The following is a 20,963-nucleotide window of genomic DNA, read 5'->3' on the forward strand; positions in this document are numbered from 1 at the left end:
TGTCAGCTGGGAAGAACTGGGTGGGGGAAGTGAATGGGAGATATTGAATACTGTCTGGTCGGCATCGTCCACCTCCAATATGATGCAGTTTGTTTGATTACATATCTGTTGTAGAATTGATCATTACTACACTGGTTGTCTGAGGCCACATCCACACTAATACGTTTTCGTTTTAGAACGCATAACTTTTGCTACGTTTACGCCTAGCGTCCACACTACTCCGGGGTTTTCGGACCCCTAAAACGGAGACATTTGAAAATGCTGCTGACCCCGTTTTAGTTCAGAAACTCCAGGGTTGCGTTTTAGTCCGGACGGGCGAAAACGGAGACTTTTGAAAACGATGACGCAGACGCCCATGTTCACGTCCTGATTGGGTCTTATCAGTCACGACGTGTCTTTATATATATCGCCTTATACTCATGTGTTACTTTCAGTAACAGTTCCACTTCGTCGTCGGTCCAAGCAAATAGATTTCTGGTTGTACTTTTCGCCATTGCTGTTCTTCCTCCGTAGTATTTTCTACAACTAAGCAACCAACCGCAGAGTAGACAATCTGCTTCCGGCACGCACATGCCCAGTGTACATGAATGGTCATGTGATATGCGTTTTCAGGCGTGTTTGTATGGACAAAGATTATTTCTGAAACGCTCGTGTGGACGGAGATCGTTTTCCTGAATTGATTCTAATGAGACATTATGATCAGATTCCACATAAGTATTGCTTTTATTATAATGGGTTTCAGTGGAGACTTTTAGTGTCCCATGATGATGAACCTAAATGTGGTTTCAGAGGCTTTTCCACCCTGACAAGAAGAAAATTCTGGGAGAAACACTAAATACTTGGATTTTTTTGTCATGAAAATGGTAAATATTGGTGCATAACATATTGGTTATTTGCAGCTTAAAGTTTATAGATCATAAATACCTTAAAACTGTAGTTGTGATGAGAGAAGAAATGGTGGAAAGAGAGGGAATGTCTTCAGGGATTTTTAGGAGAGAAGAGCAGAACCAGTGAGTTGGTCAAATGGGTCCAAACCAGTCACAGAGACTGACAGACAGTGTACATGTTTACTGACTGACAGAAGACATGGAAGACAGCTTTGGTGCAGTTCAAGTAGTAAATCCTGATGGGAATGTTGTACATCCAATAATAATCCCAACAGCCCATGATTGCACAACTACTACACTTGGCCTGGATGGGAACTTGGATCGCTAAAATAATTAGTTCAAGGAATCTTGTGTTGTGTTGAGTCAGCGCTTAGCTTGAAGTAGTGGAGCTCTCTCTCTCTCTCTTTCTCTCTTTCTCTCTTTCTCTCTTCTCTCTCTCTCTCTCTCTCTCTCTCTCTCGCTCTCTTTTTCCATTGGATCACTCCATTTGCTCAAGACGGCAGGGGCAAGTAGGTGGAAGGCTTTTTAACATTTCCCATTTTAAAGCTCTGCACCCAAACTGCTGCCCAAAGTTCCAGCATGACTCCACTGTGGGAAAAGCCTGTCAGTAAAACTACACCTCAGTCTTCTGAAGCTTACAAGTTTGCCTAACTGGGGGTGAAACGGGACAAAATGTCAAAAGAAACCGTCCCATCCACCCCCACTCCGTTCTGGACTGTTCCATTTGCTTATAATAGGAGGGAGAGGAAGCAGAGGACAGCTTGTGTTTCTATAGTGACCTTATAGGCAACCAGCACTGGCTTAGCAACTTCACACATGAAACATGAGTCGGGGGAGGGAAGGGCTTGTTGTTGATGTTTTTGTTGGCTGTGTGTGTGTGTGTGTGTGTGTGTGTGTGCGTGTGCGTGAGAAAGAGACAGACAGAGAGAGAGAGAGAGACAGAGATTATATGAATTACTCGTGTGTGTGTGTGCACGTGAGAGAAAGAGAGAGCACACAATGCTTTTGTTGATTAACCACTCATTGCTGTTTATTGTATGTGTGTGTGTGTGTGTGTGTGTGTGTGCGTGCATGTGAGAGCGAACAAGCCACAGAGAGTGTGAGTGCATACTGTGCTTTTGTTTGAGGATTAAGTCCTGACTGTTGTGTGTTGGCTGGCGATAAGATTAGAGCGGTCATGATTATTTTAGAAGTTTTCCCGTTTGTCCTGGTGAAGGTGAAAGCTCTGCCTTGTTGTGGTTTTATTGAGCTTGTCACAGTTATCCCAGTCAGTTTCCCAGGTGTCATTATGGAAACCAGATTGTTTAGGGTTAAGAATAGACACTAATACGTTTTTAATCCACACTAATACGTTTTCGTTTTAAAATGCATACATTTGGCTACGTTTACGCCTAGCGTCCGCACTACTCCGGCGTTTTCAGACTCCTAAAACAGAGACTTTTGAAAACGCTGCTGACCCCGTTTTAGTTGGAAAACTCTGGGATTGCGTTTTAGTCTGGACGGGCGGAAACAGAGACTTTTGAAAACGATGACGCAGACGCCCACGTTCACTTCCTGATTGGGTCTTATCAGTCACGACGTGTCCTTCCCTGATTCGTCACGCCCCTATCACCTGACCCTTTTCCGGAAGAAAAAACAAACATCAGCCTTGACTACCAGTGGTTAATGCAACATGGATAACGAATAACAGGCGTTGCTGACCTTGTTGTCCATGCTAGCAGCTGTTGTGCAGTTAAATTCAGCATTTTATAATGCTACTACTGCCTACATGCGCAGGAGGCAAGCTATTATTCGAGCGATTTGCGACAATTCCCGTGTCCAGCGGCGTTATCAGCCCTACATGGAGCGCCGGTTTTGGTTGAGGCCGGGAAGACAATCTGCTTCCTGTTTCCACCGGCACGCGCATGCCCGGTGTACGTGAATGGTCATGTGATATGCGTTTTCAGGCGTGTTAGTATGGACGGAGATTATTTCTGAAACGCTCGTGTGGACGGAGATCGTCAGGAAAACGTATTAGTGTGGATGTGGTCTTAGGTTAAGGGTTAGAGGAAGGGTTAAGACGGGACATGTAGCGGTGAGGCTTAGAGGAATAAGGCCAAGTCAAGTCCTCACAAGTGTATCATTACTGTGGAGTGTGTATTTGCTCTTGTACCTCTAACCTTGTGACAAACAGTTTGAATTTTAGACTGTTGTTATTTTGGCCGGTTCTCACTTCTTCAAGTGGCTGGTTTAGGGCAAGAACCTGGCTTTAGGGTTAAGATAAACCATGTAGTGGTGAGAGTGATGGTTAGGAAATGAATGTAGTCAATGGAACGTCCTCGCAAGTACAGCAAGACAAACGTGTGTGTGTGTGATGTTCTCACCAGCAGCAGCATCTGGATGTAATAGACAGGACTGTGGCTCGGGGAAACCAGCCAGCTTCCTCTTGTTGGCCAATTTGTCTCGTGCTTTAACTCTGCAGGACCAGAGGCGTAATGACGCAGCAAGTTAGGATTTCACTGCCGTCCCTCAACAGCTGCTGCCGAGGAGCCGCTGAGCAAGGCACATAACCCCTAGCTCCCGCGGTGGGATCCAGAATCACCTGGCTGCTGAGCTAGCTGCGGATGGCAGACGCAGGTTTAGACACAGTGGTTTTCAGTCCAGAGTACCGCTGGTTTTCTATGGGTGTGTTCATGTGCACGTGGGAAAGTCCGACATCCAGGGGCCAGTTGCATAAAGCTAGTTTAAGACTAGTCTAAGCCTTAGACTGGTCTTAGATTCTCAGGTTAGAACCGAAGCAGTTGAGCTGCTCAGTAGCCAACAATAGAAAACTGGTTATACTGGTCAGTTCCAATGTGTGGAACTGTATGAATGTGAAGCCAAGTCGACGCAGTCAATGCAGAATAAAGAGACCGACATCCCACGCTGTTGCCGTGTTTCCACCATGAGCGAGACAGAAATGATCTGCAAAATTACCAACAGCAGCCAAATGTTGGTTAGTCAGTTAATTTTCGCAACATTTTTCAATTTAGTAATAGTCTTTTGATGAAAATCGCAGTATATAGTTATAGTAGATGAAAACATGTCCACCTTTGAATAGAAAAAACACCGTCACTGTGTTACTGTAGATGACATTTACATTTAAACTTTTTCCTATTTTTCAGTTTTTCAACTCAACACTTAACCTTGAAAGAGTCGTTTTTTTGTGAGAATAATGTCACAAACAATACATTTAATCAGTCAAGTACACACCACACCCTGAAGGGAAGCAGCAGCTCCAAGCTGAGATACAGAGGAGAGAATTATTTTTATGGATTACTATGATTGATTAGAACGGGTCGAAAAACGAATAAAACTGGGAAAACTGTCTGCTCCCATGTTTTTTCATTTTGTCATATTTTTGTCCGTACTAGAATGAAATAAAATTATTTCAAATATTGTCATGGGACAGAATATTTACTCATCATGGTCTTCATTGAGAAAATTGCAAAAAGCATTTTAATTTTAATGTGATTAATTTTGTGACTAGATTAACACTTCCACAGTAGTGCTTGTTGCTCTTTTAACCTAAGACAGGTTCAGAAAGGGATCAAATGCAAGACAACATAAATTATTTTATCCTTATACAGTATCTGGTAAGTTAGCTAACTCTGCGACTGGTTAATTTTGGGTTGAACCACTGTGGCGGACAGATAAAAAAGTGAACTTCCTGTCATGGGCGGAGGGAGGAGGAGAGTGTGTTCAGGAGGCGCCACAAAATGACACCACAGAGGAAGAGGGTCGCTCTGAAATGACTACCATCTGCTATGCTCCTCGCTTCCTGTTTCCAGAAGAGGTGGCAACCCAGGAACACATTTTTACACACACAGCAAAACACACACACACACACACACACATAGTTTCCTGGAGAGATAGCAGGCCGGTGCAGGTTTCCCCCCTGGGGTGAAACTCGTATTAAAAGACTGTAAACAGCTGCAAGTTTCTCCCATTAATTTGTTTTTTTCTTCTCTTTCTCTTCTGCCTCCTCCCTTCTTTTGCTCTGTCTCTCCATGTGCCTCCTCCTTCTCTCTTCATTTCTCTCTATCTATTGCTATCTCCCTTTCACCCTTCCTTTCCTACTTCTCTCTCTCCCTTCTACATTTACATTCACTCTGTATCTCTCTTCTCCCTCCCTCTCTCTCAATTCAATTCAAGGTGCTTTATTAGCATGAAATACCAAAGTACTTATTGCCAAAGCAGCTAGCAAGAGTTAACAAACTAAAATTCAAATGACAGTAATAAAACTGTCAATGAACAATAAATATGCAATTGATGTGTCATTAAATTTACTAATTTAATGACAATAATTTTCTCTCTCAACTTTTTTTTTATTCACAATTTCTAATAATTACATACATACAGACCACCAAATGACAAAGGAAACATACAGACACCAACGTATGCACATAGGAGAAAGAATTAAGCAATTGATTGCAGTTATTCCAATATGAAATTACATGGCAACAAAGACAGTCCACGGAAATGCCAATGTCAATTAAGAACAACAAGAATCCCAACAGAAAGGGTACTCAGCCATCCACAATGAAGACCATCCACAATATAATACAGAATTTGAATCAAAATTCAAAATAACAGATACAAAAAAGGCGCTTGGAAGCTTTATTTTTATGGACATTTGAGATTGAAAAGCTAAAGATAGGATTGACAGGCTAAAGAAGCTCTCACCTGGTCCCACAGCCCAGTGGAACCATGATCAAGATCCCTTAACCTCCCGGCAACTCTTTCCATGCTGAGCAAGTCTAAAATTCCACTCAACCAGTTTTCTGTTGAGAAACATCTGGGTTTGTGGATCTTCCAGTTCAACAAAATCACCCTCTTAGCTGCCAGAAAGGCCAGGCCAACAATTTAAACCCCTCAACTCAATTCACTTCAACATGCTTTGTTGGCATGAAAGTTGATGCTTTGGCAGCAATATTGCCAAAGCATCAAACATTTAAAGATAGTCATTTGTAAATTAAATCCCTCCCCCCTCGTATCAGTGTGTGTGTGTGTGTGTGTGTGTGTGTGTGTGTGTGTGTTTCAGTACATGGACAATTGAGATCCTCCAGCACGCCTAAGCAATTAGTGTTGGTGTGGAAACAATTCTAATTATTGAATACCAGAACAAGAATTAAATAAAACCGATAAAGAGATCACAACTCTGTGGTGTTCTGTGTTTGTGTAGATCAGATGACTGATACTTTGAAAATGCATTTCACTCAGTTTCCACTGGATATCGTCTTCAGGTCAAGGAAGTTTTCTGAATGTTTTGGTTTCAGATTCAGATTAGATTTTGGTTATGTTGGGGGGAAAAAAAAAATCTTAATCTTAAAAATGTCTTAAAGAATTCTCTGTGTGTCTGTGTGTCTCTCTCTCTCTCTCTCTCTCTCTCTCTCTCTCTCTCTCTCTCTCTCTCTCTCTCTCTCTCTCTCCCCCCCCCCCCCCCCCCAGGTTGCCATATAACCAGTATTTTGGCGGTGTTTCCTCCATGAGTAAGCAACAGTATCTGAAGATCAACGGCTTCCCCAACAACTACTGGGGCTGGGGAGGCGAGGACGACGACATCTACAACAGGTAGAGAGCTGCAGCTTCAGCTATACAGTTTAGTTTACAGTTTACAGCAGGCTTTAACCAGCTAACACCATACTCACCAAATGTGTTAAAGCAAGTAGTAAAACTGGGACTTATACAGAAATCAAAGGAACGACACCGATAATGAAGAAAGACACAAAACAGCTACACTAAGACAGTACAAGTGTTTGCTGAAAGACTTGTACTGTCTTAGTGTAGCTGTAACTCCAACAAAGACGCCTGCTCAGGTTAACAGTTTTACGGTTATATAACACAGACACACATACAAACACACACACACACACACACACACACACACATACACACAAAAAAACACACATTCCCACACACACCCCTCACCAGCGCCTTGTACACATGTGCAGTTTAAAACAGCCAGGACCATTATACAATAAAATGCCATAAAAGAGAAAAGGCAAAAAACTGGGTGGGTTGATTCCAGACACACACACACACACACACACACACACACACACACACACACACACACACCGCAATCACCAGGGCTTTGCACACACTTGCTATTTAATACACCTTGGACCATTCTACAGTAAAAATTAAAAATAAATACGTGTCAAGAAAACCCTCCAATGCACAGGCATGCGTGCACACACACACACACACACACACACTGCTCAGCAACTCCTTGTACACATTTGCAATTTAAATTTAAAACATCACCATTCAAACGCACCATTCATAAAACTGTCTAATCCACTTCCAGAAGTGGCAGAAATGATTTCCTGTTCCTCCATGTTGGATCTGGTTTTAGAACTAGTTTGTCATGTGAACTGGTTTGTAACTGGATCTCATTATGTCACTAACAGGAGATCCATGGCTTTCAGTATGGCCGCCACAGCAAGCAATAGCTATGTGCTATTGGAAACTCAACGGCTGCACTCTTAAACGGAAAAACTCAAAAATCAAAATTGCAATGCTGATTACTGCAGTTTCCAAATTGTTAAAAGCTGTAGTTTTTTGGACTTTACTCTTTGTAAATTGCGCTTGATAGGAGCGTCAGCCAAGAAATAAAATTGTTTTTATTGGTGAAGGAGGATTCAGACCTCCCGGCCAACAGAGCAAGTTACACGCTCCAACTAAATCACTTGGGGAAAGTTGCGTCCATGTATCACAGTTCATATCACATTTCCAATATTCAAAGTCAAAGTCAACTTTATTGTCAATTCTGCCATATGTACAGGACATACAGAGGATGGAAATGCCGTTTCTCTCTGATCACGATGCAGGCAAATACAAGTACAAAACAGTGACAGAATGGCAAGAGTGTTTCTGTCAGTGTTATGCAACCTTACAGTGAAGCTGCTGGAGGCGACCCATCAGTCGTGTTTGGTAACTTGTGTGTGAAACTGAGGGGAAGAATAAGTTTCAGAACGTCAAACTCCTCAGTCACAGTGAAACTATCCAACATACAGGCAGGTTCAGCTGGTTTTGGCGAGGCCTGGACTGTCTTATGGGAGGGAGAGACGGATCATGTTCTGTTGGGGGCTTTTGTCTACAGGCCACAATACATCTTAGCCATTTAGCTGACATTATGTAAAGCTGCGTCCGATAGGGCTGCACGATATATGGTTTCAGCATCATCATCTTCGCGATGTGCGCATGCGCAATAGTCACATCGCAGGACGTGCGATGTCAAGTAAGGCAAATTAACTCAACTCGCACGGTTCTCATTTTCCATGACTAATCTACAAGAGAAGTCTGTCTGATATAACATAATTTACTCAGATTTAAGGGTTTGTTTTAAGAGTAGCTGTTGTTATGTTATGTTATGTTATGTTATGTTATGTTATGTTATGTTATGTTATGTTATGTTATGTTATGTTACCTTTCCAGTTTTCGCGGCTCCGAACCGTAGTTCTGGTGTTGTGCTAGCCTATTTTAGCTTAGCCTGGCTCGTAGCTGGTAACAAGCTTTTTACTAAAGAGTCCGGACCAACTCTGCAGTGGAGAACTGGCACTTTATTTCGGTACAGCAGTGAACATAATGCACGGCCTCTTGGTGACGTTCTAAGCTCTTTTCCCGCTAACTGTGGTAACTTTACTTAGCATCCTGCAGCTCACTCTGGCTGCGGATAAAAACACACTCACTTCCTGCTACGTCACCCGCGCAGGTTACCCACAAGGCCACCTTCTTACAGGGGCAAGGCTTGATAGAGCTATTCAAGTAATTTGGTGAAAATTCCTGTATTTTTTCATATCGCAATATATATCGCAGAAAAAAAAATATTGCAATGTCAGTTTTTTCCAATATCGTGCAGCCTTAGCGTCCGATGAGGTCAGGAACGGCTTCAGTTCCGAGATCACCGGCAAGGGTCAGAGGTCACGGCATGATGACGATGGATGGAACAAATATTTCTGACCCTGGAGTGATCATGGATGATGGAGAGGAGCTAGCAGTATAGAGACAGGACACTCTATCTAGTGTTGAATGGGAAAAATCCATAACGCTAAATATGGCGGCTCCTACAATGTCAGATGTGTCGTCAGAAAAACTGGCCAATTGACACCTTTTGTGTGCAAATCATAGAGAAATTCCACCAATCATACTTTCAGGTTTACGCAATGGCAGAACTTTTTTATTTATTTACGACACCTGATGCAAGTTGGGGGCAACATCAACCGTCTGCCAGCAACCGATTTATTAATACATTTGAAATAATTTAATAACATAAAATTCTCAGATATATAACCATCAGCTCCCTACTGTGGACTGCATGATGACATCACCGCTCACAGGTGATACAGTGACAGATGCATGATGGGAGCCGTAAACCAGATTTGTCTTGAATGTGTAATCTCACTGTTTGGTGAAGCGGTGGATGGAGCTGCGTACGAGCCTCTGCAAGAGGAAAAAAAAAGTTTTTCTTCTGTATGTCAGAACTTTAGATAAAGACGACTCTCCATTCAAAGTGTTAGGAATCTTGTCTTGTGTTGTTAGTCATAAACTTACTGTCCAGGGTGCGTTACCAAGATGGAGCCCAGTGAACCCACTTTCCTTAAAGGGACTTTGGTGCTAGGGGAAGGAAATAAGAGCTGAGGAGAGAGATGCTGAAGATTTTTACTTTAAAATAAGAGCGTATTAGAGCAAGGAGAGGAGGAAGATGTAAACGAGGGAGGTGTGTTTGTCTCTTTCTCTCTCTGTGCTCCTTTTCTCTCTCTCCCTCCCTCTCTCTGGTCTCAGCTCTTGTATCTCCAGGCCTGTCAATCTGTTTATGTGTCCATGGTGAACTCCAGCTGTCTGAGATGCAGCACGCTCTTGTCTTTTCTCTAATGGAGTCCTGAGTTCACTTGTCAAAGAGCAAACCTCACTTTCTCCCCGTCTAATGGCTCTCTACTAGCTCCATGAAAGCCTGATGCACTTTCACAGGACAAACACAAGCCTCTTTTTTTTTTGCATAACTTCTATAAATGGGATTATTTCTCTTGTCATTTTTGCTCATCTTGAATACTTGGATAGTAAATAGACTCCCACACACTGCCCTTGCAATGCAAACAGGGATTTATTTAAAGTGTAATGTTTCGGTCTCCCTGGACCTTCGTCAGACTTAGCTGCCAAAGTCAATCTGAGAAAGGAAATCGCTGATTCAGACGCCGTCTTTCATGATGATTTCGGTGCTGTACAGAATCCCCGGTGTACAAATCAAGTCACATATCAAACAAAATGTTTGATTAGCTTCAAACCGAACAAATTATAAGCATTAGCACCTTACTTTTCACCTTGAAATTCTTTCTTTTAAAGTGTTGGGTGAATAAATCATGTAATTAGATATCAATTGCGCAGAAGAGTCATAATCTGTGCAGCCCAGATCTAAAACAAAACGGAGTTTCAGAGCCTGTTGTTCTGTTTTCAGCCCAGACCGTCTCTCTGTAGAGTTCATGATGGACTCTGGACCGTGTGACCGTGAGTCACTGGGAGCGAGGCGTGCTGGATTTGTGTCATTTGATACGTGGTGTTGACAGATGATCTCCAGTCGTGTCGACTGAATTATTGATAAGGCACCACACCTTGACAGACACCCTCTGGCTGTTAGCATCCTCTCGGCTCTGTGGCCCTTCGTCTCGGCTTGAAGGTTCAGTAGATGTTTGCAGACAAACATCATTGACATTTAATCCGCTGCTAGTGGCACTGTATCATCGGATCGAGTTTCTTCATGTTTTCAACGCTAAACCACACAGAAATATATGGCAAAACCCCCCCTTGAAACCTGATAGAGTGACGTATAGACAGTACAGATCTTTGAGTTTTCTTTTCTTGGGTCTTTGTCCCTCCGTCTTGCCTTGAAGGCTCTGTTGGGGGTTTCATACTGACATCCAATCTGCTGGTACTGACACACAATGGACATCTTCAGCAGCATCTCTTTATTCTTGAAACACTTTGTGTGACTTAATCTTATTCAAAACATGAAACGTATGGCATTTTTTTTAAAAGCACATTACTGATTTGTCCTTTACATCATATTGTGTTCTCTGCTCGGTCCTTGGCCCTCCGTAAAGCCCTGAAGGCTCAGCAGGCTTTCAGACAGACGTCACTGACACCCGATGACACCCGTTGACACCTGACAGTGACACTTTAACACTGGACCTTGTTTATCAGCATTTTTCTCTTTAGAATGTTTCAAGGTGCCGAGGTATGTTTCTCTGTTAAGGGAAACCTGATATGTTGAAAAGTATAGGGAAGGGTATTGTAGGTTCCTTGTCCCTTCTTCATCCTTGAAGGCTCAGTGTGGGGTTTCAACTAACCCTTATCCACAGATAGTGATGTAATCAACATCGGTTATCAGTGTTTTCACTATATTTGAACAGCTGAACAGTGGTGAAAGATGTGGCTAAAACCTATTTGAAAGAGGAAACATGGATGGCAAATGTTTTTAAGTCCTCTTGACCATCTGATTTACTGTTCTTTCCTGTTTGAATGCAGATTCTTGGCAGTCTTCTCTTCTTGGCCATCGGTTCTTCCTTCTTGGCTTGGAGGCTCAGTGGAGGCTGTGAGAGACACTTTATCCTCACTGATAGTAAAACATACAGTGAGCCTCTTTTATGAGATTTTTCCTTGTGTTTGGAGCTCTACACAGCACTGAAATACTGGGACTAAAACTTTCTCAAGACATTTTTTGTATTGTTGTTCTTCTGTGACCACTACTCAACCTTCTCAAAACATGGAGCATGCACGGCAAATATTTTGAAAGTGTCTGCACTATCAAATGTTTTAGATTGCATGTTATCATCGACTTGTTTTGTGTGTCTCGTGTGATGAATGAGGCCCGGTGGCCTTGGCCTGGTGCAGCCTGGGAAACACTGTCAGGGCCTGATAAAGCAGGACGGGGTGAACAGAGTCCCGGCTTTCTAGGACCAACAAGCCAGGACAGGACATTCATGATTACAGCACCGCTGGTTACAAAGCAAGCAATGATAGATGAAATTACTTTGCAGTGCATTTAATGTTCCAGACCTACAGAAATATTTAATCTCTTGGGTTTGAAAGCATTTTACAGAATCTGAATCCAGTGTGAAATCCGCTTATCGAATCCCAACCTTTTGAATCCCTTATCAAACCTTTTTGATTTGTTGAAAAGAGACAAAGACAATTTCGTAAACACAGCACTCATTAACTTTTATTTGATGCTGCGTTGGTATGAGCTTTTTCTTCACACTTGTAGTGTAGTCGACAGAACCATGCCACAAATATAGCATTTTGCCGTATTCTCATTTAGTTTTGAGAAGTTACTGGAAACCTGATATGTTGAAATGTTTAGGGAAGCTTATTGTTGGTTCCTTGTCCCTTCTTCATCCTTGAAGGCTCAGTGTGGGGTTTCTCCTAACCCTTATCCACAGACAGTGATGTAATCAACATTGGTTATCAGTGTTTTCACTATAGAGAGTAAGTCCCTCCCCTTCCGGTGGACCACCATGGGACCTTATTTCGGAAAAAATATGTACGGTAGTCAACGGCGAGAGACAAATAATTGTTTGATCCCGTTTGAATTGTGCCATGAATTACACATATGATGTTTTGTCAATTTAAAAGACAATTTTGCAAGTCAAGAAAGTGGCAGTTTGTCATAAAACTGTTGAAGTATCAGACTGTGAAAATACGTAATTAGAAAGACGACACACCCAAAAGTGGCGTAAGTGACATCATAACTTTCTCTCTCCACAAGCTGCCCAGAGCCTGAAGCTCAGTCCCTCTCAGACAGCAGGAGTATTATACACAACCTGGAAGGTAGACAGGAAGAACGGATTTAAACTGCTTTAGGATAGTTTCAGTACAGTGGGGGCTAACGTTAACGCCATGCTGTGTGTTTCCTATGTTTCCTTCATGTTGGTGTCGGTGAGACAGAGATGTAGTTCACTGAGCCTGAAACACTAAACTAAATGTTACTTCACTGTTTTACGACAAACTGTGACTTTCTTGAGTTGCAAAATTATCTTTTAAATTGACAAAACATCATATGTGTAATTCATGGCGCAATTCAAATGGGATCAAACAATTATTTGTCTCTCGCCGTTGACTTCCGTACATATTTTTTCCGTAATAAAGTCCCATGGTGGACAGCGGAAGGGGAGGGGCTTAGGCTCTCTATATTTGGTGAGAAGTGTGCCCGCGCTTATGAACGCTTGTGTCGGCCCGCCATGTTGACAAACACTCTGGGAAGTGGAGATGGGGGATGCAAGCATATGACATCATCAGGGGGCTTCGATGAGAGGATTCGTTCAAATCGGGGGATTTACGAATCCGTGTATTTTGCTAACTTGGAACCGGTTGCAAAATGGAACCGGGTAACGGAACCAAACCCTAATCTCTTACTGGCTCTGGTCCACAGTGGGAAATGAGCAGCAGGCACCAGTCAAACGCTGGTAAATGTGTCTCTTTGTCTGATGAGTCTACTCTCCAGATAACCAACCATCATTCAGAGTCCTGTTCTTTTCTAAACATCCAGTTAGCCGGTAAATTAGTGTCTGGTTTAGTTCAGGATGCATCAGCCGCTGTGTCCAGGGGATAAAAGGTGAGTTTCCTGCTCTGCCTGCTGAGACTGAAATCAGCTTTATAATTCATCAGGACTTGGGGTGCGTTCAAAGTTCTCTTCCTTGTAGCCGGCTGCCGATCTCACAATGACTGGATTAGTTTGTCAGTAAAGTCCAGTGGTCATCAGTCTGATATCTGGTTGTTCAGTCAGTGACGTATCATTAAAACACTAGCTGCTATCAGAGCCATAAACCTTGAAAGAGTCACACCGCCGGGTTACATCACCCTTTCCTCCTCCACTTCCTCTTCGTCTCCTTTCTCTCCTCTTCTCCTCTTCATTCTTTCCATCCAGCCGTCATGGCAGTACTGTGAGTAGCGGTGATCTCAGTGTCTCTTCCTTCTCTCTCTGCTCCTAGTTGCGTGTTGGGAAACTGTTATCAGTTCAGCTCTGTTCCACAAACAACACACACACACACACACACACACACACACACACACACACACACACACACACACAACCTCTCTCTCTCTCTCCCACTCACTCTCTCTCTCTCTTTCACACACACACTATCTCTCACACACACACTCTCACAAATAACCTATCCCTCCCCCTCCTTTTCTTTCTCTGTCTGTCTGTCTGTCTGTCTGTCTGTCTCTCACACACACACACACACACACACACACACACACTCTCTCTGTCTCTATCACACACACACACACACACACTCTCTCTGTCTCTATCACACACACACACGCACACACTCACAAATAATCTCTCTCCCTCCTTTTCTGTTGAGTCTCTCTTTCTCTCTCTGTCTGTCTCCTGGGAACAGTTAAAATGGTGGTGGAGCTTCTTGCCCACATTTTAAAAAAATCTCCTCCATCTTTGTCACGAGATTAAAAACAGGACGTCAGGGCGCCCGAGGCCATTAGACAGATTACAGGGAAACTTCCAGCAGGGAAGCATTTCGTCTTTCTCTCTCTTTATGAGGCTTAAAACTAAAGGCAGTTTTACTCACGCCATAAAATTGTATTCTTTTGTCCTCACAAGATTGAAGTGTAGTGTATCTACAGAGCACTTTTTTTCAACAGGTTTGTAACAAAGTGCTTCACAGAAACCAGATAACGAGAAGAGATTAGAGAATTAGAGATATGACAAGTATGAGGATCCCACATACCACAGAAATTTGTTGAACGCTTTCAGTAGAAACTTGGGAGTGAAACCATTCAAATAGCTGTTTCACTTCTTCTTTTACCCTCTGCAAAACAGAACTAACAGCTTGCACATCAATATTATTTAGGCTGCTTCTCATTTGTTACAAAATGAGCATGAAGCCCGGTGTTTTGCCTGGTGGATTGCAAAAAATTCTACAGCTATTTCCTGTATTTTACCAGCCAAATGGATTTTTAGAGTAGAATAGGACTCCAGATGATGGTTGGTTACCTGTAGAGCAGACTGACTTTGGTAGTACCTTGTGTTGTGTATCTTCCTCCATGATAAAACCCCCAAATCAGTGATTCTGTGATCTGTTGCTCCGGTAGAGGAGACTGGAGAATTTTTTCTCTCTCCATTCACTGCCATTGTATGGAGGAACAGTCTGAAAATCACACTTCTAGCACATAAAGGAACGCCGACAAAGCAGATTCTGACAATATATAAAAAAAAAACTAGTACTGTCGCTCATATGTGGAGAATTGCTTTCTTTATGTTTATTAAACCTTTCAGTTTGAACAAGTGGAACACCGAAATCCGGTCAGAGGAAACTTATGCCGATTGAACAAAGAAAATAGTGTGTTTATTAATAATTGTAGAAAGGTTAAAAAATGTGACAAAGGACTTTGACAAAGCAGATTCTGCCAATATATAAAAAATGAGTCTCACCTTTTTTCCGTGTGATATGTGGTGAGTGTTATGTATTGTTGTTGCTAATGCACGTTGTGTTTGCAGGGTGGCGTCCAAAGGCATGTCCATCTCGCGGCCCGACGGGACGGTGGGGAAGTGCAGGATGATCCGACACGACAGAGACAAGCAGAACGAGCCAAACCCACAGAGGTAAACCCATCAATGTTTTACTCTCCCTTCTAGTTCAACTTACTTCATATTTGTAATGGTTTTTGCTTTGTCTCTTGGTTATGAAACAGTTTGTACACACTGCCAACATGATATTTTCAGCTGTCAACTTAAGACCCCCCAAGACAAACAGAAATGAAAAAACTGGAGAGCAAGCACAATTGACTTGGAATGTGTTGCCTTTTGCATTTCTGTACAGAAGAAGAACTGACTATTAGGTCTAAAACGCAAAACAGACAGAGTATCTGTGAAAATAAACACAACAGATAAGACTGGGGATGGGCGCCGAAATTCGGTACATACCGACCGAATGTTTCTGGCACCGATTATGACTGAAAGGCTCTGAAAAATTTGTCTCCACTTTTCCTGTTTTCCTTTGTTTCCTCTGTTTTTCTCTCTAGCCCTTTTTTAAGTCTCATTAGAGTAATTGCCCAGGAAGAAGTGGCTCATCTGAGGAAAAATAACGTTTACTGCTCCTTTTCGGGATGCTTTTTTTTTTTTTTTTTTTAGTGACCTGTCAAAGTGGTTTCCCAGCTCCTTGTAGACTTTTTTTGACATTTCATGCCATGTAGAAAAATAGTATGAATAGAGTGTAGCATGTTTTCTCTTCAGATAAACAACTTTGTGTTATTGTGTGACTCTAGTCTTAATATATCTACCTTTTAAACCTTTATTTATATAACACCTAACACAGAATGTAACTCAAAGTGCCAATAGGTTGATTAAGCAATAAATGGATTAAAACCATTACATAAAGTGACATTAAAAATTACATTAAAATTTCAAAAACAAAAATAGCCCAGCACAGAAATGACCTTTTATGCCAATGACAACAGCATTTAAAAAAAGAAAAAAATCCTCCTAAGCCAACTTGCTCAGGGCCACATTTAAAACTCAATTACTAGGTATTGTCTAATGTGCAACCTCTGTAAATGTTTGAGCCTGCTGTCCAGAGTTCAGCTCAGTTTGTATTGACACTTATCTGGAATTCACTGACGTCACCTGACCTCTAAACCTGCTCATTTTGTAATTCCGGCACACCAAAGCAAACAGTCAATACCTCAAAGGTCTGTAGATGACAGCTGACCAAGGTGTGATTCCTTCCAAGAAAAACCTCTCCCATTTTGTCAGCGTCTCCTTCTGCTGCACCTTGATGTGCAACACAACAAGAGGGCAGAAGGTTTCTATTAAGTTTAACAAAGGAAGGAAGTGAGGAATGAGGAAGGTGGTGTGGTAAAGCATTCGTTTTTCTCCCACACTCCCACTATTCAATTCAATTCAAATCAAATGTATTTGTATAGCACCATCTCATACAAAAGCAGTTCAAAGTGCTTTACATAAAGACAGAATAAAACAGCAAAACTGTGCAAATAAACAGAAGAATCCATGCATACATACACATAACAACACATATACATACACACATACAAACAAGCATAATGTACAAATACAGTGTGTTCATTTAAGAAAGTGCTCGAGTGAAAAGGAAGGTCTTTAGTTTGGTTTTGAAAGAACACAGTGTTGGAGCAAGTCTAAGATCAGTAGGCAAACTGTTCCATTCTTTAGGTGCATAAATACTGAATGCCATCTCACCAGACTTTGAAAGTGCTCTAGGCACATGGAGGAGATTTCTATCTTGCGACCGGAGAGACCTGCTGGGGTTATAAACTGACAGCATGTCTGAGATGTACTGTGGAACCAGACCAGCAAGTGCTTTGTAAACCAACAGAAGGATTTTGAATTGTATTCTGAAAACAAATAAGGGGGATGGATATTTTATGTCCCAGGTGGCTAGCCGCACAGGCTGTCACCCCGAAACACACCAACTACGTAATGCAATATGGTTTTAATAGGATAAAAACTTGGTAAGAGCATCATGAGTTTGATTTCTATAATCAGTTTCAACTTCAATAAATTCAATCATTCCATACAAATTCAGAAAACAGAATTTAAATTCAGTCGTCTGCTGGAACAAATCTCATCACTTTCAATCTAAGTCATTTACACAAACACAAGATCTCAAGTCAAGACTTTAGAAACCTTTTCAAGCAATTAAAACTGTGACTCGAGTCCAAATCATGTGTCACTCTTCATGGAGACACTAAAGGAAGCAGTGAATCCACGAGACGTCATTTCTCATCAACTTTCACTTCCTCAGTCATTAGTTTTTTTCCCACTGCAGTAAAAGGCGAAGCGTACATTGGTCTCCATTTAATCCTGTCACTATTTCAATCTCACATTATCACACAAAGCTCCACTGATAAGCCTTTCTATACCACAAAGAGATATTTTTTTATCTTACTTACCTATAAACCTTGACATTTCACAATCAACTGACATCACAAGTCAGTACTCATTAACTTGTGATGTTAGTTGATCGAGAAATGTCCAGGTTTCTTATAATTACAGTCTGCCTGTAAAGATCCAACCTGATAATATTGAGACAGGCTGTTTACCATCTGTCAGCGTTGGCAAAGAGCTTCCCCATTGTGGTTTAAGATGGACGCTCGCTGTCAGAAGTAAACAGAGAAATAAGGAGACATAATACTTCACCATGAATAGAGTATTTGAAGTTGAAATTCAGTGTTATGTAACATTTCTTGCTCAAACCAAGCTCTTTGCCCTCTTAATGCAAAATATTCAAACTGGTTGTTTTGTTTTGTTTTGTTTTTGTCCACAGATTCGACCGCATCGCACACACCAGAGAGACCATGCATAAAGACGGCATCAACTCCTTGTCATACAAAGTAGTGAAAATAGAGAAAGAACCGCTATACACCAAAATCACAGTGGATGTGGGGAAACCATGACCAACCAAATGACTTTAAAAAATAAACATACATATAAATGCCGACTGGAAAAAAAGCAATTCTATACTGTGGATGCAGTAAAAAACCAAAATGTGCCTTGACACTTGAAATGTAAATGTTCTGGTCTCGTTTGGACCAGAGCTACTGGACTGATAAAATCAGCCAAGACGTTCTTGGTGTTTCTTATTTTTTGTTTTTCCTCGAACTTTGCACAACCGAGGACGAACTGAACGGGGATTTGTAGTGTTTTTTTTCTTTTCCGGGTCCTCGGGCCGGACGGGGAGCCGCCGCGGATCGGACGGTTGACGCTGGCTGTGTCCGGTCATCCCTCCGCTCTCTCGGTCAGACGGCTGCTGCTTCGAGAAATCCTGCATGAGCCATTTTGTCTGAGTGGATGTTGTGAAATATCGAATCAATGTTGTGTCACATACTGGGACAATCAGAGAGCAACATCCGCTCTTCGGTGTAGGTCTCGTTATTTTGCAATCAAATTGTTTGGGGTTTATGGGCGGGGTGTAGTATATAGTGAAATATATTTGGAGGGAGGTGTGTTTGTATATATATGTGTGGGTGTGGGAGGTCTTGTCAGCAGACCTGTGTCAAATAACAGCTGCAAATAATTCCTGGCGTTTGTTTTACCCTCCTTGGAGTGCCGGATAGGTGGCGTTTGGTACATCAGGGCATTTTAGATGGCATCATGTAAGTTATCAGGGTAACACTTTACAATAAGGGTCACTAAGTTAAGGGTTAGTGAATGCTTAATAAGCATTAACTAACCCTTAATTAACAGTTAACTAATGTGTAATTTACTAATGGTGTTCATGTTAACTAAGGTACTAATTTATACATTATTTAATAGTTTATGAAGATGACTATTAAATAATGTATAAATTAATACCTTAGTTAACATGAACACCATTAGTAAATGATTACCAGACACATTAGTTAACTGTTAATTAAGGGTTAGTTAGTGCTTATTAAGCATTAACTAACCCTTAACTTAGTGACCCTTATTGTAAAGTGTTACCGATATCAGGCAGAAAAGTAGGTGAAATTGACTTTCAAATACTTTGTGTGATTGTCTGAACCATCTGGCTCTGATTGTATGTAAACCCCACCCATCTGGCACCTAATTGGGCTAAAATGAACAGTAAGAAGTGTTTGTAAATGCTGTTTGGCCCTGGTCTGTTGTCAACCCTTTTCCTTTTCCTTGCTAACAAAGCAGGTTTCCAGTGAATCCAAAATGGCCTCTGTCTGCCTCTGAAATGACAACAAATCCCAAAGTCCTTCACTTACATAAAAGTGGCCTTTTTGCTGAATATCTTGAAGAACTATCAAAGACTTGATCCCGATCTGTCTTAATCAACCTAAAATCTAACTGGAGTCTAACATCCCAAGAATGAAAGTAATAATCTGCTTGTGTTTGGTTGTGTTTCCCAAGTGTCCTTATGAGTGCCTGAACTTCTATCATGTTCAAGTGTGGCAATCACTCAAACCTTCTCTAGCCTTTTCTATCGGTAGACATACAATTCATAAAACATTTAAATTAAAAACATAAAGCATAACTGATTTACCCTGAGGTGCTTGAGTGTCTGGAAAATTAATTTGAGGGCACAAGTCATGTAATTTCAACAAGGAAAAGTCACAGCTGCCAATCCAACTATACAGTCAGTAGATTCAGTATGGGACAGTGAACTGAAGTTGGTCTTTTTATTGTATTTGTTTTATCATGGTGTAACATGAAGTCCCAGAATCAACTGGCAGTCTGTTCTTTTGTCTCATGTTCAATTCAATAAATAATATATGTGATTTTCCATTGATGCCCACAGGGAGTTGTCTCCCTATCTGCCATGTTAGTGGCTCCTGGATTATTAGAGAGACAGAGCAGTGTTTCCCAACAAAGTCCTCAAGTTCCCCTGTTCTTGTTTGTGTTCCAGCTCTGATCTTACATCCCAGTCACATCACAAATTCAATTGCTCTTGCTGATTTCTATCTTATCTTTAGGAAAAAGTGATGCAAGGTTGCAAATATTGACTGAACTAGCCTGAAGCACTGGAGCGGTGTATGTGAATTCTTGAAATGGTTCCCCCTTAATTAGGTAGTTTGGCGAGAGTAACGATGGAACAAAACCTGCAGGGCAGGATGGGGGGGATGGGGGGGATGGGGGGGGACTTGAGGACTGGGTTGTGAACGCTGGACAGAGCAACATCCAGTCTCTAGCGCCCCAATAGGGTTCGTACAGACAAACCGCAGGCTGCTTTGTCACCTGCAACAGGTTCCCACGGGCCATGAAATGAAAAAGTTTGTGGATTTGAGAACAATAAAATAAGGCCTTTAAAAGTTTTTGAAAATGAATGGATGGCCTTGAAAGTACCTGATTTTTCTCTGGACTTCTCCGTCTTAGCATCAACACTTCGCATCCTGAGGGAAAACCCTGCGATAGATATTTGTGTTGATATAGACACAGGTTGAAAATGAAGAATTTCACCAGAATTTCTTGACTTGACAAAGCCAGGAGTAAAAACTGAGGCCTCTGTGATGTCTCACACCAAAACATGCCAATTTTGAGTCCTTGAATTTTACCATTCATTGAAAAGTCCTTGA

At 41.7% G+C, this 20,963-nt stretch overlaps 1 protein-coding gene across 2 annotated transcripts in view; it reads left to right on the forward strand.

Moving 5' to 3' along the window:
- b4galt1l (DP-Gal:betaGlcNAc beta 1,4- galactosyltransferase, polypeptide 1, like) overlaps window positions 1–20,173 on the forward strand; it is a 44,727-nt gene extending 24,554 nt beyond the window's left edge. For both annotated transcript variants that reach the window (XM_071546130.1, XM_071546131.1), the window contains 3 exons: window positions 6,357–6,479; window positions 15,427–15,531; window positions 18,230–20,173. In XM_071546130.1, coding sequence (XP_071402231.1) covers window positions 6,357–6,479; window positions 15,427–15,531; window positions 18,230–18,359 — 358 coding nt within the window. In that variant the 3' untranslated portion in view covers window positions 18,360–20,173. The remainder of the gene's footprint in view (window positions 1–6,356; window positions 6,480–15,426; window positions 15,532–18,229) is intronic.
- The last annotated feature ends 790 nt before the right edge of the window (window positions 20,174–20,963 follow it).

This window comes from Centroberyx affinis, unplaced genomic scaffold (assembly GCF_046629955.1).
Source record: "Centroberyx affinis isolate AG114_WGS23_722 - 3 ecotype Tasmania unplaced genomic scaffold, CSIRO-AGI_Caff_v1 ptg005140l_1, whole genome shotgun sequence".
NCBI lineage: Eukaryota > Metazoa > Chordata > Actinopteri > Beryciformes > Berycidae > Centroberyx > Centroberyx affinis.